This window comes from Chenopodium album, chromosome 16, assembly GCF_948465745.1.
Source record: "Chenopodium album chromosome 16, dcCheAlbu1.1, whole genome shotgun sequence".
NCBI lineage: Eukaryota > Viridiplantae > Streptophyta > Magnoliopsida > Caryophyllales > Amaranthaceae > Chenopodium > Chenopodium album.
Genome location: NC_137849.1, coordinates 35,606,428 through 35,628,646, shown reverse-complemented (window position 1 = coordinate 35,628,646; position 22,219 = coordinate 35,606,428). Strand labels below are relative to the sequence as shown.

At 34.1% G+C, this 22,219-nt stretch overlaps 1 protein-coding gene and 1 pseudogene across 5 annotated transcripts; one reads left to right on the top strand and one right to left on the bottom strand.

The window, feature by feature from the left end:
- Positions 1 to 4,688: 4,688 nt before the first annotated feature.
- LOC145584156 (uncharacterized) lies at positions 4,689 to 7,384 on the bottom strand (annotated as a pseudogene).
- A 2,710-nt stretch (positions 7,385 to 10,094) lies between these two features.
- Positions 10,095 to 18,262, top strand: LOC145586417 (uncharacterized). 5 transcript variants are annotated; one of them, XR_014100938.1, is made up of 6 exons: positions 10,095 to 10,478; positions 10,790 to 10,873; positions 11,016 to 11,159; positions 11,517 to 11,958; positions 17,640 to 17,687; positions 17,790 to 18,262. XR_014100938.1 is itself a non-coding variant. In XM_081643257.1 (6 exons), the coding sequence occupies exons 3-6, from the start codon at positions 11,035 to 11,037 to the stop codon at positions 17,863 to 17,865; spliced, it is 300 nt and encodes a 99-aa protein (XP_081499383.1). In that variant the 5' UTR covers positions 10,095 to 10,478; positions 10,790 to 10,873; positions 11,005 to 11,034; the 3' UTR covers positions 17,866 to 18,262. The 5 variants fall into 5 exon arrangements, 4 of the variants coding, with proteins under 4 accessions (XP_081499383.1, XP_081499382.1, XP_081499380.1 ...); XM_081643257.1 differs by having other exon boundaries at positions 11,005 to 11,159; positions 11,517 to 11,567; XM_081643256.1 differs by having other exon boundaries at positions 10,998 to 11,159; positions 11,517 to 11,567.
- Positions 18,263 to 22,219: the final 3,957 nt, after the last annotated feature.

The window sequence follows — 22,219 nt, the reverse complement described above, 5'->3', positions numbered from 1 at the left end:
ACAGACTCTTGAACCATCCTTGAGGTACTCTCCCCACAGACGGCGCCAAATGTTTTGGGTGTTTTTGTCCCTCAGGAGGGTTACAGCTCGAGGACTGATTCGACTGCGCTTGTACCTGCAAAACAACGGAGACTCCGGGTGGTAGGAGCTCCGCCTCCGACGATCAAGTTAGTATTTGAATGTGGGTAGGAGAAGGTGCGGAAAATGAAAAGTGAGATCTTCTCGGATTCCGAGATCAGGTGCTTCTCTGATGTAAGAGAATGTAGGGTCTGCTGTAATAATTAATTCCTGTCCCGAAAATGGGGGAATCTCCCTATTTATAGGGTCATGGGGAAACATGCCCCTGATTAGGTCACTCTGACCTAGCTCTGATGGGTTGCGCCGTATTACGGCTTTCTCGGGATTTGGGCCCTTGAAGGCTGCTTTTTTCTCCCAAGCTCTAGGAGGGACATGTGTCAAACGGAGACTGGTCCAATTCGGACCAACTAGAGTATGACACGTGTCAGGACTTGATTGGCCCACGTGGCATGGGTAAAATTACCCAAAACATTTTCCATCCTTACTTATACTAAGATATCAACAATATAAGAGAATACATGTGACTCTTTAACACTAAAATAGAAAAACTAAACTTATACATAATTGAAACTAGCTGCTTGCTTTCCCTAATACTCTCTTAATGAGTTTTGTCCCTTCTTATTGGTTGAGATTGACTCAACTTGTTATCCCCATCGTTGACCCTCCTACCTAACCGTTCCTTAATTCCCCTTCCTCTCTTGGTTTGGACCTCCTTGTGTACACTTTAATGGGCTGGGCAGTACCAACAAGTGGATCCACAGTGCAACTTGTTTTTGATGAGTTTATTTTATATATTATTCTCCACATGATCATATTTATGCTTATTTGAGCTCTACAGAGCTAATTTTATTACTAATATACGTTTTCTGGTGTTTTTGTAGAGTTGTTATAATTTTATAGGAATTTGTAGATTTATTACAATTCCCGAGTTACTTATTACAAAGACATTGGAGTTGAATCGAATTTTATGACTGTATATTTGAAGTCTAAGGCCGAGCTAGAGAAATTTAATTTAGTAAAAGGATTAATTAGAGAAGATAAAGGTCCAAATTATTGTTACAAATTAACAGACCAAACTAATAGAGAGCCTAAATTAAAATTAATAGCCCAAGATTGCTGACCCAAGTGAAAAAGATAGTCCAGACAAGCCAAAAGTCTAGTAGGCGAGTACCAATGGCAAGCCCGATCGGGTGAGAGAGTCCAATTGCTATCAGCTTTGCAAGAAATTGTATGACGACACGTGTCATGAGAACCTGTTTAACCGGTTATAAGTTTTTTGTCCTATTTAAAATTGAGACCCCCTAAAGATTGTAATATTCATTTATAATCTAATGGTTGTATTCTCTCCATTCCTCAATGTTTGTCACTTTTGTCGTTTTGGATGGTCCTTTATGTGTGTCACATTTCATATTTCCAGATTTAATAATGCACATAAAATTACATTTTAACCTCAATTTTTTTGTCCTTGTTATGAGGTTTACTATTTTACCTTTGGAATTTGTAACTCTGACTCTCTTTCTCTATGAAGTATTTCTTTCTCTTGAAAACCGGTTATAGTGCAACTTAGCTTAGTCATCAATTTGTGTAGTGTAATTCTATTGGATGATGTAATTATTTCTTGTAATATTATTGGTTACAAATAAATCACATGAATTACTAATGCGGTCCTTAATTTTCATTAGTTGTAAAAACTGGTGGTCTTTATTATGTGTTCTCTCATTTTTTTTTTTTTTTTTGCAAATGATTGGATTTTAGTTTCCATGTACTTCCTTAATTCCCGTGATTTTCCATCAAAAGCGACAAACAAAAGGGGACGGAGAAGTATTTTTTAAAAAGAAGGAAAAATTGATTTTAATAATCCCACCTTTAGTCGGTTTTCTTTTAATAATCCCACCTTTATAGGGGATCTTGTCCAATTGGTCCCTAATGACCGGTAATCTGTTGTAGGGAATATTTCAAGCATCCCACATTTGAGCCCCACTGTGATCATACACTTAAGCATGGTGGTGTCCAAAGGGAAGAAAGCTAGAGTAAAAGAGTCGCCAACAAGTTTTAGGAACTTGTAAACCGTTCATAGGGTGAAGGCTACACCCCTTAACGATCCAGGAGATCGTTAACTCCAATAGGTCCGGAACCATGACTGGAAGTTCGGGGATGAAGGTACAAATTCAACCTAAATTAGATTGAACCTGCCCTAAATAATAGGCCTCTACTTTATTCTTCTCGTATCCATGTGCGCTTTCTAACTAACATGCAATCATTGGATTAACCCTAAACCTGTTTAATCTATGTTGGTTGAATTTAATGCACAACAAAACTATTATTGGCGATCACTTGAATTATAATCATATTAGCCTAAACAAGATTATTAATTATCTTATTAAGCGTGATTACAAGTACAAATTCCCTTTAAACCTACATAAAAAGGCGTGATCAAACAATAACAATAACAATAAATATAATATCAAGCAACATAATAACAATCATCATCATAATAATAATATTCTCAATCTCAAAGCATAATAATATTAGCAAGATCCTAGGCATGATACTAACAAGATTAATAACAAATCCTAGCATGTCACTAAACATTAAAGATCAATTAGCCCTAACATGACACTAGGATGATATTAGGAAAGAAATAGGAAGCATCATAGAAACATGCATGATATTAGAAATCTTAGTTATTACCCTAAACATGATACTAGGAAGCAATAAAACATCCTAATGATACTAGGAATCAAAATAATCTAAGCATGATTTCTATATCGAAAGAATAACAATAAAGTAATTAAATTACTTACTTCAATACCTCGTATCTCTTTCTAATAACAAAATACACACGTTAGTAACTTCAAGGAAAATAATAAACCGAACAATTAAATTAAATAATTAAAATAGAGATTTGGGACCAAACCCTTAGAAATTATTAACCTTTTGATATGTCTATTAGGTATAGTGTTTTACCCCCGTCCCTTGGTCATAATTAGTAGTGTTTTTGGCTCTTTAGAGCCACTTTTATTACTAATTGGTGTTTTCTAGTGTTTTTGTAGTTTTGGTTGAGTTTTGTAGGAAATTGCATCTTTGGAGCTTTTTCTCGGGATTATTGCAGTACAACTACGAGCATTTGAAGGCATGACCGATTGCATTTGGACACCGAGTATTCAAGACCCGAAGTGGAGATTCGAATTGGGCTAAGAATGAAGCCCAATCCAAGTCCAGCATATAGCCGGGCCCGATCGGGTGAGATTTAACCCGATCGGGCGGATGCCCAGAACGAGTGGGCGAAGAAAAAGGCGGGACCGATCGGGCGCGTGTTTCTGAGGAGAAGTTTAAGCGTCGTTTAAGTTGTTTTAACTTAGGATTTTCGAGCTTAGTTTATATACGCTTTTGTTAAGCGAGTTTAGTATTCTTTCTCCCTTCCCTTACTCTCTCTCTCTTTCTCTCTCTAACTTTTCTCTCTCTCTCCTCTTAAACTTTAGTATTATTTTCTCTCTCTACAACTCTTTGTTTAGTTCCATCTCTTGTTTCCTTCAACATTGGTAACGATTTCTTCTCCTTTAATCTCAGTTATTTATTCTCTCTATTTCATCATGACTTGTTTAATTGCTTTGTTTAGTTTATATTTAATTATGTCTGAGTAGTTTTCTTTCTAGGGTTTATGGGGATCCATAAATAATATGAAGGGGTAATTTATTATTGTTAATTGTCAATGCTTGATTAATTTCCTATTGATTGATTTAATGCTATGCGGTTAGATTTGGCCAGATTTAATTCGTATGAGTTTAGCAATATTGATTCGAGATTCGAGAGATGAGAATTGATGTTTAGGCTTAGTTTCAATAGGCAGACTAATTTATAAATGGTTAGGTCGAGATTCGAGAGATGAGATTTAATACCGGTAAATTAACTCTGTGATTGTAATACGTAGCGAAAGCCCTTTATGATCTGATTAATTGATGCATTGATGATTGATTGTTATGTTTTACCCTGGAATATTATTTGTTGGTGAACCTATGCCCTAGGTCTTTTATTATTTTATTTCTCCCTACTCATATTCTTCGTAGTATAATTCCTTCAAATAACAACTTTTGGTTACTTAATAATTTAGATTATAATAATTAATTAGGAGTAGAAAGACTCGTTTCCCTGTGGATTCGACCCTACTTCCCTATCTATTATTGGTTAGTGGTTTTAGGAATTACTTTTTATTAGGTGATACGACCAATGTTTTCAGGATCGGGATTCTAAGTTGGATCGGAAAGGCCTAGCAGGATCGGATCGTAGGATCGGATCGTAGGATCGCACGATCCTACCAATTTTCAATTCTAAGACATAGTAGATGTATAAAATTGTTGTGGGATCATATTTTATGTAAAAACAACACTAATAATGCTAATACTTAGTGATTTACTCATTGAAAAGGTGATACTTCATTAAAAAGCTAATTATAGCGAATATTTCGACATCTTTCTCAATAAATTTGTATATAAAAATCTTGAGAACAAGGCAATAGTTATGAGTTCAATACTTCAATGACAAAATAATACCTATAATGACATAAAATAGTTTTAATTACAAAAATCTTAGTTTTAATTAAAGTATATTCATCAATCATCATATCCAAAACTCAAATTGCCGTACTCAACATCATCACTTCTAACATTAGTTTCTCCTGTACTAGTTGGCTCATTTTCAAAGTTGTTGCCATCACCAAAATCGTCATCATCATTAAATTCATTTGAGCCCATATAAGTTGCTGCAATGTCATCATCATTGTCGGTCAAATTTGTTACTTCAACGATTCATCTACACAATATGTGGCAAAAATAATTAAAAAGGTGAAATAGGAGAAGATAAGATTTTTATAAGTAATAAATATTGAATGAAAAGGAAAATAAAAAGCTCACCATCATGGTCTTCATGATTTTCATCTCCATTTCTTGTAACTTCTCTAGCAATCCTCCTTGCTGCTCTATCAAGATTAGTGAACCATGCATCATTTGTTGGAAGAACAGGTTCTTCTTCCTCTGCTATCCACTCATCATCAGACGGCAACTCTTCCAAAACTATTGGTTCTGTGATTGACTTGCTTGCTCGTTTCTCATGCCTTCGCTTCAATTTCAAATTATACATCACAAAAACTAAATCGTTCATTTTTTGTTGATGTAATCGATTTCTTTTCTTTGTATGAACCTGTTTAAATTACACATAGAAAAAAAATTTAGAAGACATCAAATGACCCAAATTTGTATAATATAAAGTAAAAAAAAAAAAAATTAGATAGTAGTTTTACCATTTCAAATGCACTCCAATTTCGTTCACAACCCGAGGAACTACAAGTGAGGCTTAAAATTCTTATGGCAAAGTTTTTAAGCTCTGGACATTCATCCCCATATGAATCCCACCAGTCAGCTTTATGAATTAAGGCACATTCAGAATAGTATGTTAGTATTCGATTTGTTGTAATAAAAAATAAGATGTAATTTTATACCCAAAATCCAAACCTGGAGTTTTTTTTGTTCTTGTCATCACAGCAGTAGGCAACCCAAAAAGCCCTCTGGCATTTTTAAAGGCATCCATTTGTAAATCAATCATCATTCTTTCGTCCGGATCAGAAACCATTCTTTGAAGACAATTATATAAGCCTATTTTAATGTCAGCATTGGCTTGAAAATCAGGCTTATATTGAAAATTGTGGATTTAAAAAATAAGCTGTTGCATGGAGGGGCCTATGAAGTTGATCCTCCCAACGCTCATCAATGATATCCAAGATTGGTTTATAGCTACATTATAAGAAAAAGATTATACGCAAGTATATATCTATAATTATGTTCTAACAAGTAACAACATAAAACAAAATAAATTATATGAAACTTAACAGCTTACTTTCTTTCAACATTGTTAAAATTCTCCTTGATTTGGTTTTTAGCTTGGGCCATAGTTGCATAGATAAATCCCATAGCTGGGTTCTCATCGGAATCTACCATTCGTAGAACTTTTACAAGTGGCAATGCTGCTTTCAAACACATTATAACACTCTGCCAAAATCCCCTGGTATCCAAGATAATTCTTTGAACTTTTTTCCCTTCAACAGATTTAGAAAACTTACTTGATGTCCATTTATTAGATGAAAACAAAGCAAGTAATGATCCTTTATGCTCATTTAAGCACCTCAATGTCAGGTAAGATGTAGCAAATCGCGTGATACCAGGTCTAATAAGCTCTCTATCTTTGGTAAACTCTTTCATCCAAGTGAGGAGTATGGTTCTAGAGTATATGTAAGTTGTTATCTTCCTAGCCTTAGAGATGGTAGCACTATGGACCTTAATCTTCTTATCAAAATCCTCCAGCATTAGATCAATACAGTGAGCAGCACATGGCGTCCAAAATAATTTAGTCCTTTTCTCCATCAATTTTTCTCCAGCAGCTTTGTAGTTTGCAGCATTATCTGTGACAACTTGCACAACATTCTCTTCACCAACCTTTTCTACAACCGCATCCAACATTTCAAGAACTTTGTCAGCTATTTTAGAGATCTCATATGTATCAATTGAAGATAGGAACACAGACCCCTTAGGGCTATTCACTAAGAAATTACAAATGGAGCGTCTTTTTCTATCACTCCATCCATCTGACATAATGGTGCAACCTGTTTTTTTCCATTCTTCTTTGAACTCCTCAAGCATGGTCACTACATTTTTCACTTCTTTACTCAAAAATCTCACCCTTATTTCATGATAGCTTGGTGGTTTAAGTCCAATCCCATACTTTGCGATTTTTTCAACCATGATAGGAAATTCAGGATTGTTAACGGCATTGAATGGAATCGCACTAGTGTAAAAAAAACGAGCTATTTGTTGACAAACTTCTTCTCTTTCTTCCTTTTTATATTTCTGATTAAGTGTTGTTTGTACTCCAGGTTTGCTTCTACTCACAAAAGCATCCATTCCCCCCTCTTGTTCAAATTATTACTTTGTTGATATTCATGATTATCATCATCCTCACCTATATCATTAAATTTTTTCTTTTTTCTACTAGATTGTTCTGCATTAGCTTGTAATAGGTCTCTAAATTTATGTTTCACATCATCCGGAACTTGCAAACATCTCTCAACATTACAACCAGACCCAGCAAGGTGATGTTTAAGCCTATAAACACCACCAGCACGCACAACACCACAATATTTACATCTTACTTTCTTAGTTTCACTATCTACCTCACTACCATGTTCCCAGCCTGGGTCAGTCCTACTACCAGGAAAAATTTTCCTTTTATTTTTAACAGAGCTTGCAGAGGCTGACATAATTTGAAGTTCGAATGATCAATTTCAACAGAGTCGCATAAATAATACCTACCTACATATAGACAGGGAATTTCAATTTGAGGAAAAAAAATTGAGCACTTCAATCTTCAAATATCAATTTAAACTTAATAATATTTCTAGATTATCAACATAATTTACTAGTCCTAACATAAATTCTAAAAACTAAAGTTAAATTAACAAAATCTGAAGTCTAAACAAAATCCCAAAATTGAATAACAGTAGAAAACGAACAAAAACATGCAAATTTACCAAAACAATCCCTAAATTACTAAGCAAATAAAGAAAAATTGAAAATTTCATAATAAAATAACATACCTTTGCAAGCTTGGAGCAAAAAAATGGAGTTTATGCATCATGCATGTGTCGATTTGCGTGAATAAGATAATGGTGAAATGGAGATTTGGAGTTGAATGACTTGAATCTTGAATGTCGGTGAAATGGATAGGAAAAAGTGATCAAAAAGGGTTTTTTTTACAAATAAGATAATGATATCTTGGATTCTTAAGGCTAGAATATTAATGGGCCAGCCCATAATATGTTTGGCTGACTAAATTTTCACAAATATAAGCTTTAATGTAGGATCGTTGGAATCGACATAGGATCGCGATCCCACCAATCCTATACGATCCCAACGATCCTATGCCCGATTTTTTGCAAAACCGATCTTAAGGACGATCCAAGTCGTTTGATGAGATTAGGATCGTAGGATCGTACGATCCTACGATCCGGATCGCGATCCTGATAACATTGGATACGACTTTAGCCTGTCACCTTTCACGTTTAGGGCGAAAGCAACTTCAAATTTGGCTAGGTTTGTCTAGAACTCGTGAATGTGGAATTTTGTGAGGGAAGGTTTAGAAAAAGAATAGAGGGAGAAAGATTCTAGCTTTAGAGAGAGAATAGAGAGATGATGGTTGTAAATTGTTGATTCTTGATTGTTGATTCAAAAACGGGGAAATACAACCCCCATTTATAGAAAAATAGTCCGGAAACAAATCAAGTCCTATTCGGAATAAAACTGGCATCTGTCGTCAGGCGATAGACATCAGCACCAAGCGACAAGATTAGCACCAGACAACAGCCATTAGCGCCTAGCGACAGACATTGTCGTTTGGCGCTAATTAAAAGATAAAACGCGCTTTTGTACGGAATCCTCTTCTTAATATGATTAAGCAGGTAATTCCGCGTTAAGCAGATTAAAATCATATTTGTGCCAAATCACATGTTTTATTCAAAATAAAACTCTTTAAAATATAATTATCACTCCTAATCTCATTAGAATTAAAAAGGAACCTTCTAGATATTTCTAGAAAATTAAAATCAATCCTAATAACTTTAGGAATAATAATTAATAGGCCCTCCTCTAGATCATTGGGCCACATGTAAAATCATTTTGGGCCCAATTTAATTTAATCCATAACTTCTTCATTATTCATCGGAATTGGGCTTATAATATATCGTTGGAAAGCTCTTTTCAAGCCCAATCCAACTACACTATTATTAGACCTTTATCATGGACCAAACTAAATTGGACTGGCTATTTTCATAAATAGAGTAAGAAAAGAAATGTTTTCAAAAACAGAAAGAGAGATATAAAAAAAGCATCCACATCACTAGACTTTTCACACTTTCACTTCGTTCGACAATCAAATGACGTGAAAGGTGTTCATCACTGAGTTTGTTTTTGGGGAGACACATTTGGGTGTCTACACCTATACATTGGGTAAAAAAAAAATTCAATTTAAGAACACGTGGCACTAAATAATTGGTCAAAAAAATTGGTAAAAAAAAAAAAAAGAAACCTAATTTTTTTTTCCCACAACCACCCTAATCCCTAACCTCTGGCAGCCCCTCCTCCCCATCCTCACCGCTAGAACCCCCATCCCCACCACCGAACCCCCATACCTACCGTCGGAACACACATTTCCACCCCCACCCAGCAAAAACCGACCCAACTCCCCCTAAAACCACCCTGATATTCGTTAAAAAAAGTAAAAAAAAAAAAAAAAAAAAATCTTCAAGAGCGGTTAGAGGACGTCTTCGATGGAGTTTCTGGGGTTTATCGCGGTGTTTCGGGGGTTTATGGCGGTTTTCAGTGGAGTTAGGAGGTTTCCGGTGGAGTTTTGGGGGTTTTCAGCTGTGGTGGTTATGGTGGTTTCGAGGGTGGGATTTGAGTCAGGGGGTGATTTCGGCAGTGGATTTGATCGGTAGGGTGGTCTTTGGTTCTGGCCGGCCGTTTTCGAAGGTTTAGGGTGGCGGTCTCCGGTTTACGGTGGGGCTAGGGTGAGGGTTATGGTTTCACGGTGGGTAGAGAGTTAGGTTGATGGTTTTTTTTTCAGTTTTTAATTTTTTAACTTTTTTTTTATTTTCCAACAAATTACAAAATGACATGTGGCAACTTAACCAATCAAAACCGGTTACCAACAGGTTAAGGACCAGTAAAAGAAGATCCCCTACAAAGGTAGGATTATTAAATAATAATCCAAATGTGGGATTATTAATAGAAAACCGGCTAAAGGTGGGATTATTAAAATCAATTTTTCCTAAAAAGAATGGGCCCAAGGTTATATTAGTTTTGGCAATTTTTCCTATAATATAAAATGGTGAAAATCTATATAACTCTTAAAAGCCAAATTGGTGCAAAATGGGTACCTCATTTTAAATCTCTTATGAACAGTGTTATGCCATTTTCGCCCCTTAAAAAGTTTATTTACCCTTTTGCCCTGCTTGTCTACCACTCATTTCTTTCTCTTCTCTACTTTTCTTCCTGCAGCAATGCAAGCTCCTCTTGATGGCAATTTGTTGTTCATTTTTTTTTCCGATGTTCTCAAATAAGTGATGTATAACCCATTTCTTCTTCTGTGAATCCGACGAATTGACGACAATGCTGAACCTAGATAGCCTCATCCCCGAAGATCGAATAAGCTACGGTGAATTAAGGCTAGAATCAGGGTTCTATCTCCATGCTTTAAACAAGGACTGATGATGAATCGGCTTCAGAATCAAAGGACGAAAACACTACGGTGATGACGAGTCGCTCTCAGATTCAACATATTCGACAAGGATGGCGATGGTTTGAATTCTTCTTTGTTTTTGTTCTTCATTTTTGGGTTTTGATTTTGGTTTTCTGGGCATTTTGATTTTGTTCAGGGTTGTTTTGATTTAGGAATTGATCTCAATTTTGTCTTTTTTTTTTTGTTAGGAATTGATGATGTGATCGATTGATTGTGTTTTCTATTTGTTTGATTTAGATCTTATACTTGATTTTAAAAATCGTTGTTTAATTCAGATCATATACTTGATTGCATATCAGTAAAGTTTATAATGTAGAAATTTAAAAATTAAGTCTAAGATAATTACTGTTGTTTTCTCTTGGTACTGTAGGTGGAGTTTGAGCTTGAGTTCTTGTGAGTATTTGTGTGATTAAATGAAGAAGGAAGACTAAGATGAAATTCTTCTTTTTCTCAGGTTAAATTTTGATTTTTTTTTAAAATATAATTTATATTGCTGAGGAGTTTGATTATTACTCCGTATGTTATAAATTTTATAATTTTGTTGATTATTGTGTTATTATCCATTTCAAAATTTTAAGTTTGTAGGAACCCCTCAGGTTTGATAATCTGCCTAGCATGGTCACTCTTGATGAGAGGTTTTCATCCGGTTCTTGTCGTCCCCGAGGAGAGGATATGGGTATGGGGGTTCGATGGAATAGATTGAAGGAAGGAAGAAGGTGCATCACATCAAACAGCTGCAGGTCAGTGAGCTTCGAGCTTTTTCATAACCTTATCTCATATGATGATATGAATGTTTTTTTGAACAAAATGAGAAACCATAACAGTTTATTGAGAAAAATCCTCATAAGCTCAGTTATTGAAATTGTTTTCTCATAATCAGATAAAAATCTTGTCCTCAATATGAGAAGAGGGCAATAAACAGTGGGTTTTTGGGGAGGATTTTGTTCTCAATAAACATCCTCCCCAATAAGGTTATGGTCAAGAGATTGTTCTCAATTTCTTTGCAGAACAAAATCCTCCCCAAAAACATCTCTTGCATATATATAAGATTTTTGCAGAAGAAATTGGCAGAAATTGAGAACAAATTTTACTTGCAGATTTTTGCTTTTGTTGATATCGAGAAGATGGGAAAGATTACTTTCAAACAGGTAATGGCAATATTTCTGCTGTGTTACAAATTATATCTATTTAGTGTGTTCTGACATTTTTTCCAACAAAACTTCATTCTCCTCAAGGTAGTTTTTCTCCTAGATTTACCTTGTTATGGGATATGTTTATGATAAAAGAGAGAAGGGGGGAGGAGGGGGATGCAAATCATTAGTTTTGAAATGTTGTGATAGTCTTGAGTTTTTTTGTGAATGTCAACTTATTCATGGATGATGTTATGCCTTCGGTTTTTGTTAGCATCGTATCATATCAAGAAACAGCCATTATTTAATCCCGCTTGTGAAATTTCTTTTGCTAAATGTGGTGATGGGATCCAAGATCACATATCTAAAGAAGAGGTTTGATATCCGGACCACTGTGTCCAAACTTTATGTAAGATCCGATTTCATCCAGCTTCTTAATTTCAATTCTTATTTATTATGATGAAGTTTGTTGGGGAAATTGGTTTACCGGGTCACAAAAATGACACGAAATTGGACAAATTAACACTTCGAGGCCCGAACGAAATCAGTTTCCCAAAGTAATATTTCGACCCTGAATTTACACACCGAGTATCAAGAAATTACTAGGAGATACAACGAAGACAATCACAACAGTATGTAGTATGTTTATGATCTAATGTAATCAAACTTATAATAATTATGATGATGATAATTGTAACCAACAAGCAAAACTAAGAAAATGGAAAAAATGAAAGTCACGAAGCAACTGACTCCCCATTATCTTCTTTTTCCATCATATAACTTTTTGTATATATATATATATATATATATATATATATATATATATATATATATATATATATATATATATATATATATATATATATATATATATATATATATATATATATATATATATATATATATATAAAGCAACAAACCGATCGAGTGGTACTGCACAACCATCCCTGCTAATACTTGTGCCCGATAGGGCGATGCTAGCTCGACCGGGTGGCAAATAGGCAATGTTTCTTCTCGCTCTTTGCTGTAATTTCTTTGGGTTTGTTCTTGCTTTATTTCTTTGCTACACTAAATCAAAACACCGTCACCTATATTAACATTGATTAAGAAAATCAAACATGAATTTTGTCTCATACTCTAAATTACTCAACAATCCTCCCCTATTTAGAGTATAAATTAGACTTATTGCAAAACATCATCATCACAAAGGCAATCTTATGCATAAATGAAAGTGTACAAAGACTTGAACTTCCACTAAGTGCAATACACATTCCAAGAACCCGTATCCATCTGTCGTCGTAAAACGATTGAACCAAAAACAATACATATTGGATTCATGAAGATATTACACACACAAGATAAATTACAAGATTACATTAATACTTGACACGTAAAGCCATGTGTCCCTATCTTTTCGTTAGTACTTCAAAACTATGCCCCAATAGTTTCTTGAAGCAGCTAAACTTCGTACTTATATAGGTAGACTTCCAAACATGCTCTTGTGACCGAGCAGTATATCAGGAATTCTATTAAGTTAAAACAACCTCTTTTCATCACAGAAAAATGGAACTTAACCTTGGATGATTAAATAAGTTCCCAATCATCAACTAAGAGAATTAATCTCATTGAACTTAAGACCCAACGTCTTATTGGGCGTTAAGTTGAGATTCCCTTATTTGTGATTACCATAGGGCTCCAATCTAAAATGATTTCCATCCTTTTTAACATCTCTTACCCATGATTTTGAAGCAATTGGTGAGATTAAACTTCGTACGAAAATAAACAATAGTTTTTACACTATCCTTGTTAAGTCCTTGGATGTAACGAACTATACCTTACACCAATATACCTTAACTCACCATTTTACACTTGGCTATATGCCTAAGCCAAAAATTACATTGTTATCACAATTCATCACTATTAGCGATATTGGTTTTTGTAACAAAGGAATTTCATCATGCATTAAAACCCTTAACCATTCTGCTTCTTTACCAGCAGAATGTAATGCAATGAACTCCAATGTCTTAAAAAATCCGCAATGCAAGTTAATTTGCCTCTTAGATGCCCATTAAATGGCACCTCCCCCATATGGGAATACCCATCCAGTTGTGGATGAATGATCACTATTTGAGATCTAACTTGCATCCGAATAACCTTCAACAATCGAAGAATACCCACTATAGCACAAACCATAATCCATGGTTTTATTCAAGTACTTCAACAAACACTGAACCGTTTGCCAATGTAGCATTCTAGAATTATTAGTGAACCTACTACTATTGACCAATCGCATAAGCCATATCCGGCCTAGTACTTGTTATGGCATACATAAAAACATCTTATAATTCTAGCATATTCCAGTTGTTAAACTGCATTAACATTACTAGGTAATAATTTTATGCTAGGATCCATAGGTATTCAATAAAGAAAGGTAAAACTTTCACTAACATTGAACTTCTTGAGCACTTTCTCAACATAATGAGATTGTGACAAGATCAACTTCCCTTTTTCTTTCTTTATTCTTATGCCCAAGATGAAATCCGCTTTTTCCATGTCTTTCGTGGAAAAAACTAAGAACTAAGGAAGAATTTTGTCATCTTAACTTGTGACAATTCCGTTCCATCCAAAGATCTACATGTCATCTACATATAAACAAATTATGACACCTTAAACGTTGTCATAAAATTTGCTATACACACATGTCTAAATTATATGACTTAAAACCATTAGACAACACTACCCATCAAACTATTGATGTCATTGCTTAGGTGCCTATACAGTGATTTAATTAACTTGCAAACTTTTGCCCATTGGCCTTCCACAACAAACTCTACCGGTTGTCGCACATAAACCTCTTCTTATAGATCTCCATTCAAGAACACTGTCTTGACATCCTTTGGATGGATCATTAGATTTTTAATTGCCGCAAGTGCAATTAACAATCTAATAGTTGAGAATCTAGCTACCGGTGCAAATGTATCAAAATAACCGATACCAGGCTTTTGTATAACACCTTGTGCCACTAACCGAGCCTTGAACTTTTCAACAGTTCCATCAATCCTCAATTTCTTTTGAAGATCCATTTGCACCCTATTGGTTTAAACTAGGCGGTAAATTAGCTAATACCAAAATGTCGTTTCCCGTGATGAATTCATCTCATCATTAATTACTACCTTCCAAAATGGAGCATCCCGAGACTTCATAGCCTCGTCATAAGTTAAAGAATCATGTTCCACATTAAAAATGTTTGGATGTTGTGTTGAAACTCCATCTCTTGATCCTTCAACCAATACACATGAAAAACCGGGCAAAAAGATTTTCCTTTCCTCGCCCTCTCACTTATCCTTAGTTGTGATGATGATGTAGATGCCTCCTCTAAATGAGTTTGGTAATCCACCTCTTGTTCAATTAAAACTTGATCAAACCTTTGAGCATTGGTATTCGGAGTTAGATCCTTTGATCTAGAAATTGAAGAAAAATTAATTTCATCAAATCATGCATCCCTTGACTCAATGGTGGTGTGAACCCACCAAAAGTCATTTTGCTCTATTACATAGAACCTATAGGATTTGCTATGTTCCGCATATCCTATAAAATGCATTAAACTCCTCTTTCACCTAATTTTTACATTTAGTTTCCGGCATTTTAACAATTGCCCTATAACCCCAAACTTTGAGATGACTCAAGTTTGGTTTCCTTATACCATAGCTCATATGGGGTAACATCCTTCCCTTTCATAGGAACACGATTTAACACGTAACAAGCCATTAAAATGGCTTCACCCTAAAATCCATCACTTAAAACCCAATATGACAACATAGAATTAATCATTTCTTCTAGTGTCTTAGTCTTCCTTTCCGCTACACCATTTTTATTGTGGTGTAAATTCCGCGGTAATTTCATGTACTAAACCACTAGTTTGGAAATAACTTGGCTTATAGTATTCACCTCCTATATTGTTTCTTAAACTTTATAAATTTTCCATTAGTTTGCAACTCTACTTCACTTAGTAGATTTTAAATATGTCTAGGCTTCATCCTTAGAATAAACTGAATAAACACTTCATATTGCCTAAGGAAAGTGTTCTATGAAAATCACATATGCACTTAATCAAGCAATAAATTATTGTTTTCACATTGGATTTAAATGAGAGAATTAAAACATAAATAAACATCAATAATATGACAACACCAATGAATAAAAATAAATAAATAAACAAATATGTCATAACTAATTTGCCTTATCCGCAACATCACATGACACATTTAAACCAACAAAAAAAATTGAAATTTTGTCAAAATATATATCCTTTCATCGTGACATTAAGAATTAAATACTTCCTCCAAATCATGGACATCACGAAAAATAAAATCATCTAACTCATTCATCATAAACCAAAATCAGTTTCATGCATAAGAATTAAAACAACATATATACAAATTTGACAAACTCCTCATTACCATAAAATTTGTTTCATATACATACACTTGTACAACTGAAATTACAATGAAATTATTACACAAGACAACACCATAAACATAAAATAAATCATAGTATTGTAAAATAAAACAACAATTTCAAAATGAATAAATTAAATAAACAATAATATATATCATACTATCTACATTAATCGTTCATGACCTATCGAAATAAGCATCACTTGAATTGAATCAAGACATTCGAAAAACCTCAAATTTATTCTAATTACCGTGGCCATTAGTCATTACCGCATGACCCATTGAAAACTACAACGGACTTTTTACCATGCATAGACCAATAAATACTTTATTAAAGCATAACTCTTGCCACATGAATTACCATCAATAATAAACCCATGAAACTACAATTAGCATATGCAATACCAATTACATATAAAATAACAATTAACATAATAAATACATGTTAATACTTCCATAAAAATCATCATCAAATAAAAACATAATTGATAATAAATCTTCCATGCTAAATAATCATAAAATAAATAATCAAACAATGAATATAATCAAACCATTCATCATTTCAAGCATGGAATAAAATTTAATAATATAGAAAATTAGAAACACTAACCAATTTGCCATGGAAAAATCACAATAATAACAATATCGCGAATTGCATCAATTTAATGGTACTGAACAAACCGTTCTTCCACTTGTTCCTTTTCCTTGTGGCCTCCAACGTCTCGTCTTCCTCCACCATTGACTTCGGGGATGAGAACAAACACCACTCCAAGAGATGTCACCAAAATTGCAATTACGAACTTTTACCATCTTCGTAAAACTACTCCTCTTAATTTGTCCAAATTATGGAAATTGCAAGATAATTCTTACACCATGTCATCTTTGTAGAAGATTATTACTTTGGATTGTTGGGGAAATTGGTTTACCGGGTCACAAAAATGACACGAAATTGGATAAATTAACACTTCAAGGCCTGAACGAAATCAGTTTCCCAAAGTAATATTTCGACCCTAAATTTACACACCGGGTATCACGAAATTACTAGGAGATACAACGAAGACAATCACAACAGTGTGTAGTATGTTTGTGATCTAATGTAATCAAACTTATAATAATTATGATGATGATAATTGTAACCAACAAGCAAAACTAAGAAAATGGAAAAAATGAAAGTCACGAAGCAACTGACTCTCCATTATCTTCTTTTTTCATCATATAACTTTTTGTATATATATATATATATATATAAAGCAACAAACCAAGAGTATAACTGCAAAATAAAGACAGCGTTTCACCCACCTAGATTTTCGTCGAGCCCGATCGGGCTAAGCTTAGCCCGATCAAATGAACTTATAGTGTCAAACTACAGTACACGCGACCCGATCGAGTGGTACTGCACAACCATCCCTGCTAATACTCGTGCCCGATAGGGCGATGCTAGCTCGACCGAGCGGCAAATAGGCGATGTTTCTTCTCGCGCTTTGCTGTAATTTCTTTGGGTTTGTTCTTGCTTTATTTCTTTGCTATACTTAATCAAAACGCCTTCACCTATATTAACACCTTCACCTATATTAACATTGATTAAGCAAAGCAAACATGAATTTTGTCTCATACTCTAAATTACTCAACACAGTTTGGAGATGCGATTCGACTGGGTATTCCTAATGTCAATGACCATGATGTAAGATCCCCTCTCCCCTCTTTAAAAGTCTTGTATGCCTTGAACCTGTATTTTCTTTTCTCTTACTCAAGTTCTTGGATCCTGTGATGTTAAAAATTTCAGATTTAAGAACTTTTTAATATGTTCGATATGGATGGCGATGGGAGAATTAGGAAGCACGAGTTTCTCTATTGCTTAAGAAAAAAACCCACTGTTCATTGCCCTCTTCTCACTTGTTCTTCAAGATGAGCTCGAGCACACTAGCAATGGGCGGGAGATGGTTTGAAAGAAAATATTTGGTATTTTTATCGATTGATTGGTGTGCCATTATATGTAATATATATTCTTCTTCGCTTCCCCTGAGCCCTGGAGTGGGTTTGCATATGGCAGATGGGTCTGAAATTTTTTTGGCAACTTCAAATCCTTCATTTAGTGGTTTCTCTTGGTTGATTGTAAGCCAATTTGGGGGTGATTTTTTGTGTAATAGCTTTGATTAGCATATTAAAATACTATGATGTAGCAATGGTTTAATGACAGGAAGTGTAGTGCTTTCTGATATACAGATTGTTTGATATATAGATGAGTACTTTTATAAAGTTTTGGAGTCAAAGCTATGACTAAATATATTAATCGTATTCGAGTAGTATGATGTGTTACCAAATGCAATTTTGTAGTAATGAAATTGTACGAAGTGCAATGTAAGAAACAAATAACAATGCAGGAGCAAAATATAAATTTTAAGGTTTTTGCTAAAGATTGGATACATTTCACATCTTATTTGTTATTTTGTTTGAAGTTTTGTAATATTTCAGTTTGTATTCATATTCCTTCTTCAGGCTGTGTCTGGTTTAGGGAGCAGTATTTTTATATCTGAAAGCTTTGGTCATGAACAAAGCTGTCAAGTCTTGAATAAGATGGTTTCATACTAAACTTGTTCTATAAAGTTTTGGAGTCGAAGCTATGACTAAACTTGTTATAGACTAATGTTTTATAGGAAAATCTCCATGGAAAAACATTCAACATACAATAAATTTGCCTAATTTTAAAGAGTTGCGTTTTCTTTAATTTAATCAATTTACTAAACTTGTCATATACAGGTCGTATTAACCATAGTAAGAAGACAATGCTTGCAATGAGTTTCATTTTTTAGCATAAGTAATAAGACGTTCACAATTAGTTTAGTTTTTAAAGTATTAACAATCATTGCCATTAGATACTTTAAAGTGTAATCTAATTATAATTTTGCAAAGTACAAGTGTAATAAATTTTTTTTTCTAAGGAAGAAAATACTTATTGTGGCTTTTTTATGAAAGGATTATTTAAAAGTCATTACGGAATAAAATCTTTTTTCCTTTTTATAAGAAGATAACCTATTATCCAAAGATTATGAGTTTTGAATAAGGAAGAACCTATTAACCACCAATGCAAATTTGTTTAGAGGTGACACAATTGTGTATGACATTTGAGTAAACTATTATTGCCTATGTTTTGTATTAACCCGAGTTACTCGGCTAGGGGTTACTCAAGTTATTTGGTCAGGGTTACTTGAGGGGCTGGGACAAGGGTTACTCGAGGGGTTCACTCAGTAAATGGTTACTTGAGGTGTTACTCGGTCAGAGATTACTTGAGGGGTCCGAACAGGAGTTACTCAAGGGGTTCACTTGGTCAAGGGTTACTTGAGGGGTTACTTGGTCTGGGGTTACTTGAGTTACTCAGTTAAGGGCTACTCGAGGGGTTACTCGGTCATGGATTACTCGAGCTACTCGGTTAATGGTTACTCGAGTTACTCAGTCAAGGGTTACTTGAGGTTTCGGTCATGGGTTACTTGAGGGGTTACTCAATCAGGAGTTACTTGAGGGGGAGGGGTTACTCGGTTAGGGGTTACTCGAGGAGTTTAGTCATGGATTATTGGAGAGGTTACTCGGTCAGGGGTTACTTGAGGAGTTATTTGATAAGAAGTAACTCAAGTAACCCCTGACCAAGTAACTTGAGTAACCCCACCAACTCGAGTAATCCCTGACCGAGAAATAATTAACACAAAGCAAGACAGAGCTCAAACATGTGATCCAATCCAAGCAATGATATTAACTTTTTTAATTTTCTATACTCCATATCAACATAAGTGTCGATGCTTATTAATTGTTTGTGATATAAATAATTACTAACATTAATATATTTTGATATGAAGTAATTATATTTTACACACTCATTCCAATAATTACATTCCATACAACTACGAATTCATGAACAAAATAACAAAAACTTTACCAAATAGATTTATTTAACTATTCACTAATGGCTTCCTAATATTGGGAAGCTCTTAATAAATTCTCATACAAAAAACAGTCTGCACTCTTCAAAGACTCATAGGATTAAGCCATGAATCATAGTAACACAACTCATATCAGTTTACAAGTGGTAGAGGCACTAGTGGAAAAAAGGTCATCCGTAACGGGCAAAAATAGCCTATCTGTAACGGTCAGCGGGCGTTACGTATGCTGCCGTTACGAATAGACAATGTTATTCGTAACGAGCAGTTATTTGTAACTAGTTATTTGTAATGGGCAAAACAAATGCCCGTTACAAATAAGTGGTTATTTGTAACGGGCAAAACAAACGCCCGTTACAAATAACCCGTTATTTATAACGGGCATTTATTTTGCCCGTTACGAATAACGGGATTATTTGTAACGGGCATTATATCTGCCTGTTACAAATAGTGTTTGATGCAATTGAAAAAAAAAATCCAGCACATGCTGGATCATTTTATCAAATAATGAGATAAATTTAAATTTTACACAAGTATAGTACATATTTAATATACAATAAGCAAAAGTCTATTCATTATCACCTCAAAATATATCAACTTCACTCATATAATGTCCATCCCAGAATAAAAAGAGCAAGTTTACATCTTAAGACTAATATAAGATTTAAATGACAAAAAAAAAGAGCAAAAGCAAATCTCAATTGTAATAATAATAAAACAAGTTTCCTCTAAATTAGTATTGAATAATTTACATCTTCCACCATTTTACAGAGTTGCTGGAACGTGGTATCCTTTTCTTCGTCATCTATCTCAAATTCTGTATCCCTTAGTCTCCAGTGCCTTTCTCGAATGCAAGCACCATCAAATAAAATGAAATTGGAAATGATCAAAAGCAAGGATAATTCCTATATCAAACAAGAAGATAAAACTTTGTAAGTAGAAGCAATGAAAATTCCCAAGTTATACGAAGGAGAAAAATCCATATTACTTATTTAACAATTAGAAACAATGAAAATTTCCAGATCTGAAAACTATATATGTACAGTATATAAATTAAAACTAACTCATTGAAAGAAGATTAAAGAGCATATTTTTAGACTTAAAATCCCAATTCACAACTAGAAAATATCTTACTTTTTTGACAGAACGTTTAGCTTTATTCAACTATAAATAAGAGTTATCAAACAAAACATTAGCCAAAAATATCTCAAACACCACAAAAAATCCCAAAATAAGCATAAAAAGTATCTCAAACATCACAAATAATCCAAAAAATCAAGACAAAGTTCAAAAATGTAAAATAAGCATCAAAACCAATACTCATTAAATAAAGACGAAATAACACAAAAATAACAAACATAAAAGAAGTTTTTTTTGTAAAAGGAGCAACAATGGTGACGGCAGCGGTTTGACGTCGAGATGATAGAAGTTTTTTTTTTTTTTTTTTTTTGAAAGAACGAGATGATAGAAGTAGAGTGAGGAAAAGATAGAGAGAGAGAGAGAGAGATTGAGTGAGGAAAAGAGAGAGAATGAGTGGAAATGAATGAGGAGAGAAGATAAAGAGGGGGAGGGCAAGGTTTGACGGCTAGAGAGTGAAACCCTAATAGTAATAACTAATGGGCTATGGGCTCCTCTCATGATCAGTTGGACTAAATTATTTGTGACGGGCACAATATGCCTGTTACGAATAATATAATATTTGTAACGGGCAATATTTTGCCCGTTACGAATATTATATATTTGTAACGGGCATTATTTTGCCCGTTACGAATATTATATATTTGTAACGGACTCCTATTTTGACCGTTACGGATATATTTAATGTAACGGGCATAGCTTTGCCCGTTACAAATAGCCTGTTACGAATGACAATTTTTCCACTAGTGAGGGTAAACTTGTCTAGCTATCTATAACACAAAACATAGATACTCAGTAGATGGTAAGCCTGCTATTTAGAAAAATATAACCTTAAATCCACTCAACAAAACTAATAATATATAACACATCTCATATGCCAGTGCTAATTATAAATCCACTGAGTAGAACTAACAGTGTTTAAGTTTTATAAAATCCACCTTTAAAATAGTACATGACATAGATGGTCAGTGAATGGTACAACTGATTTTCATTACAAAATGCCAATTCACTTTACACAAAAGTTTCAAAGAAACATTTTTATTTATTAGATGCTTAATACATTCTATAAGATTATACACCAGTACTTGTTCCAATTGCTTACTCTTAAACAGAAGTTCAAATATTAACTCATAATAATAATATTCCA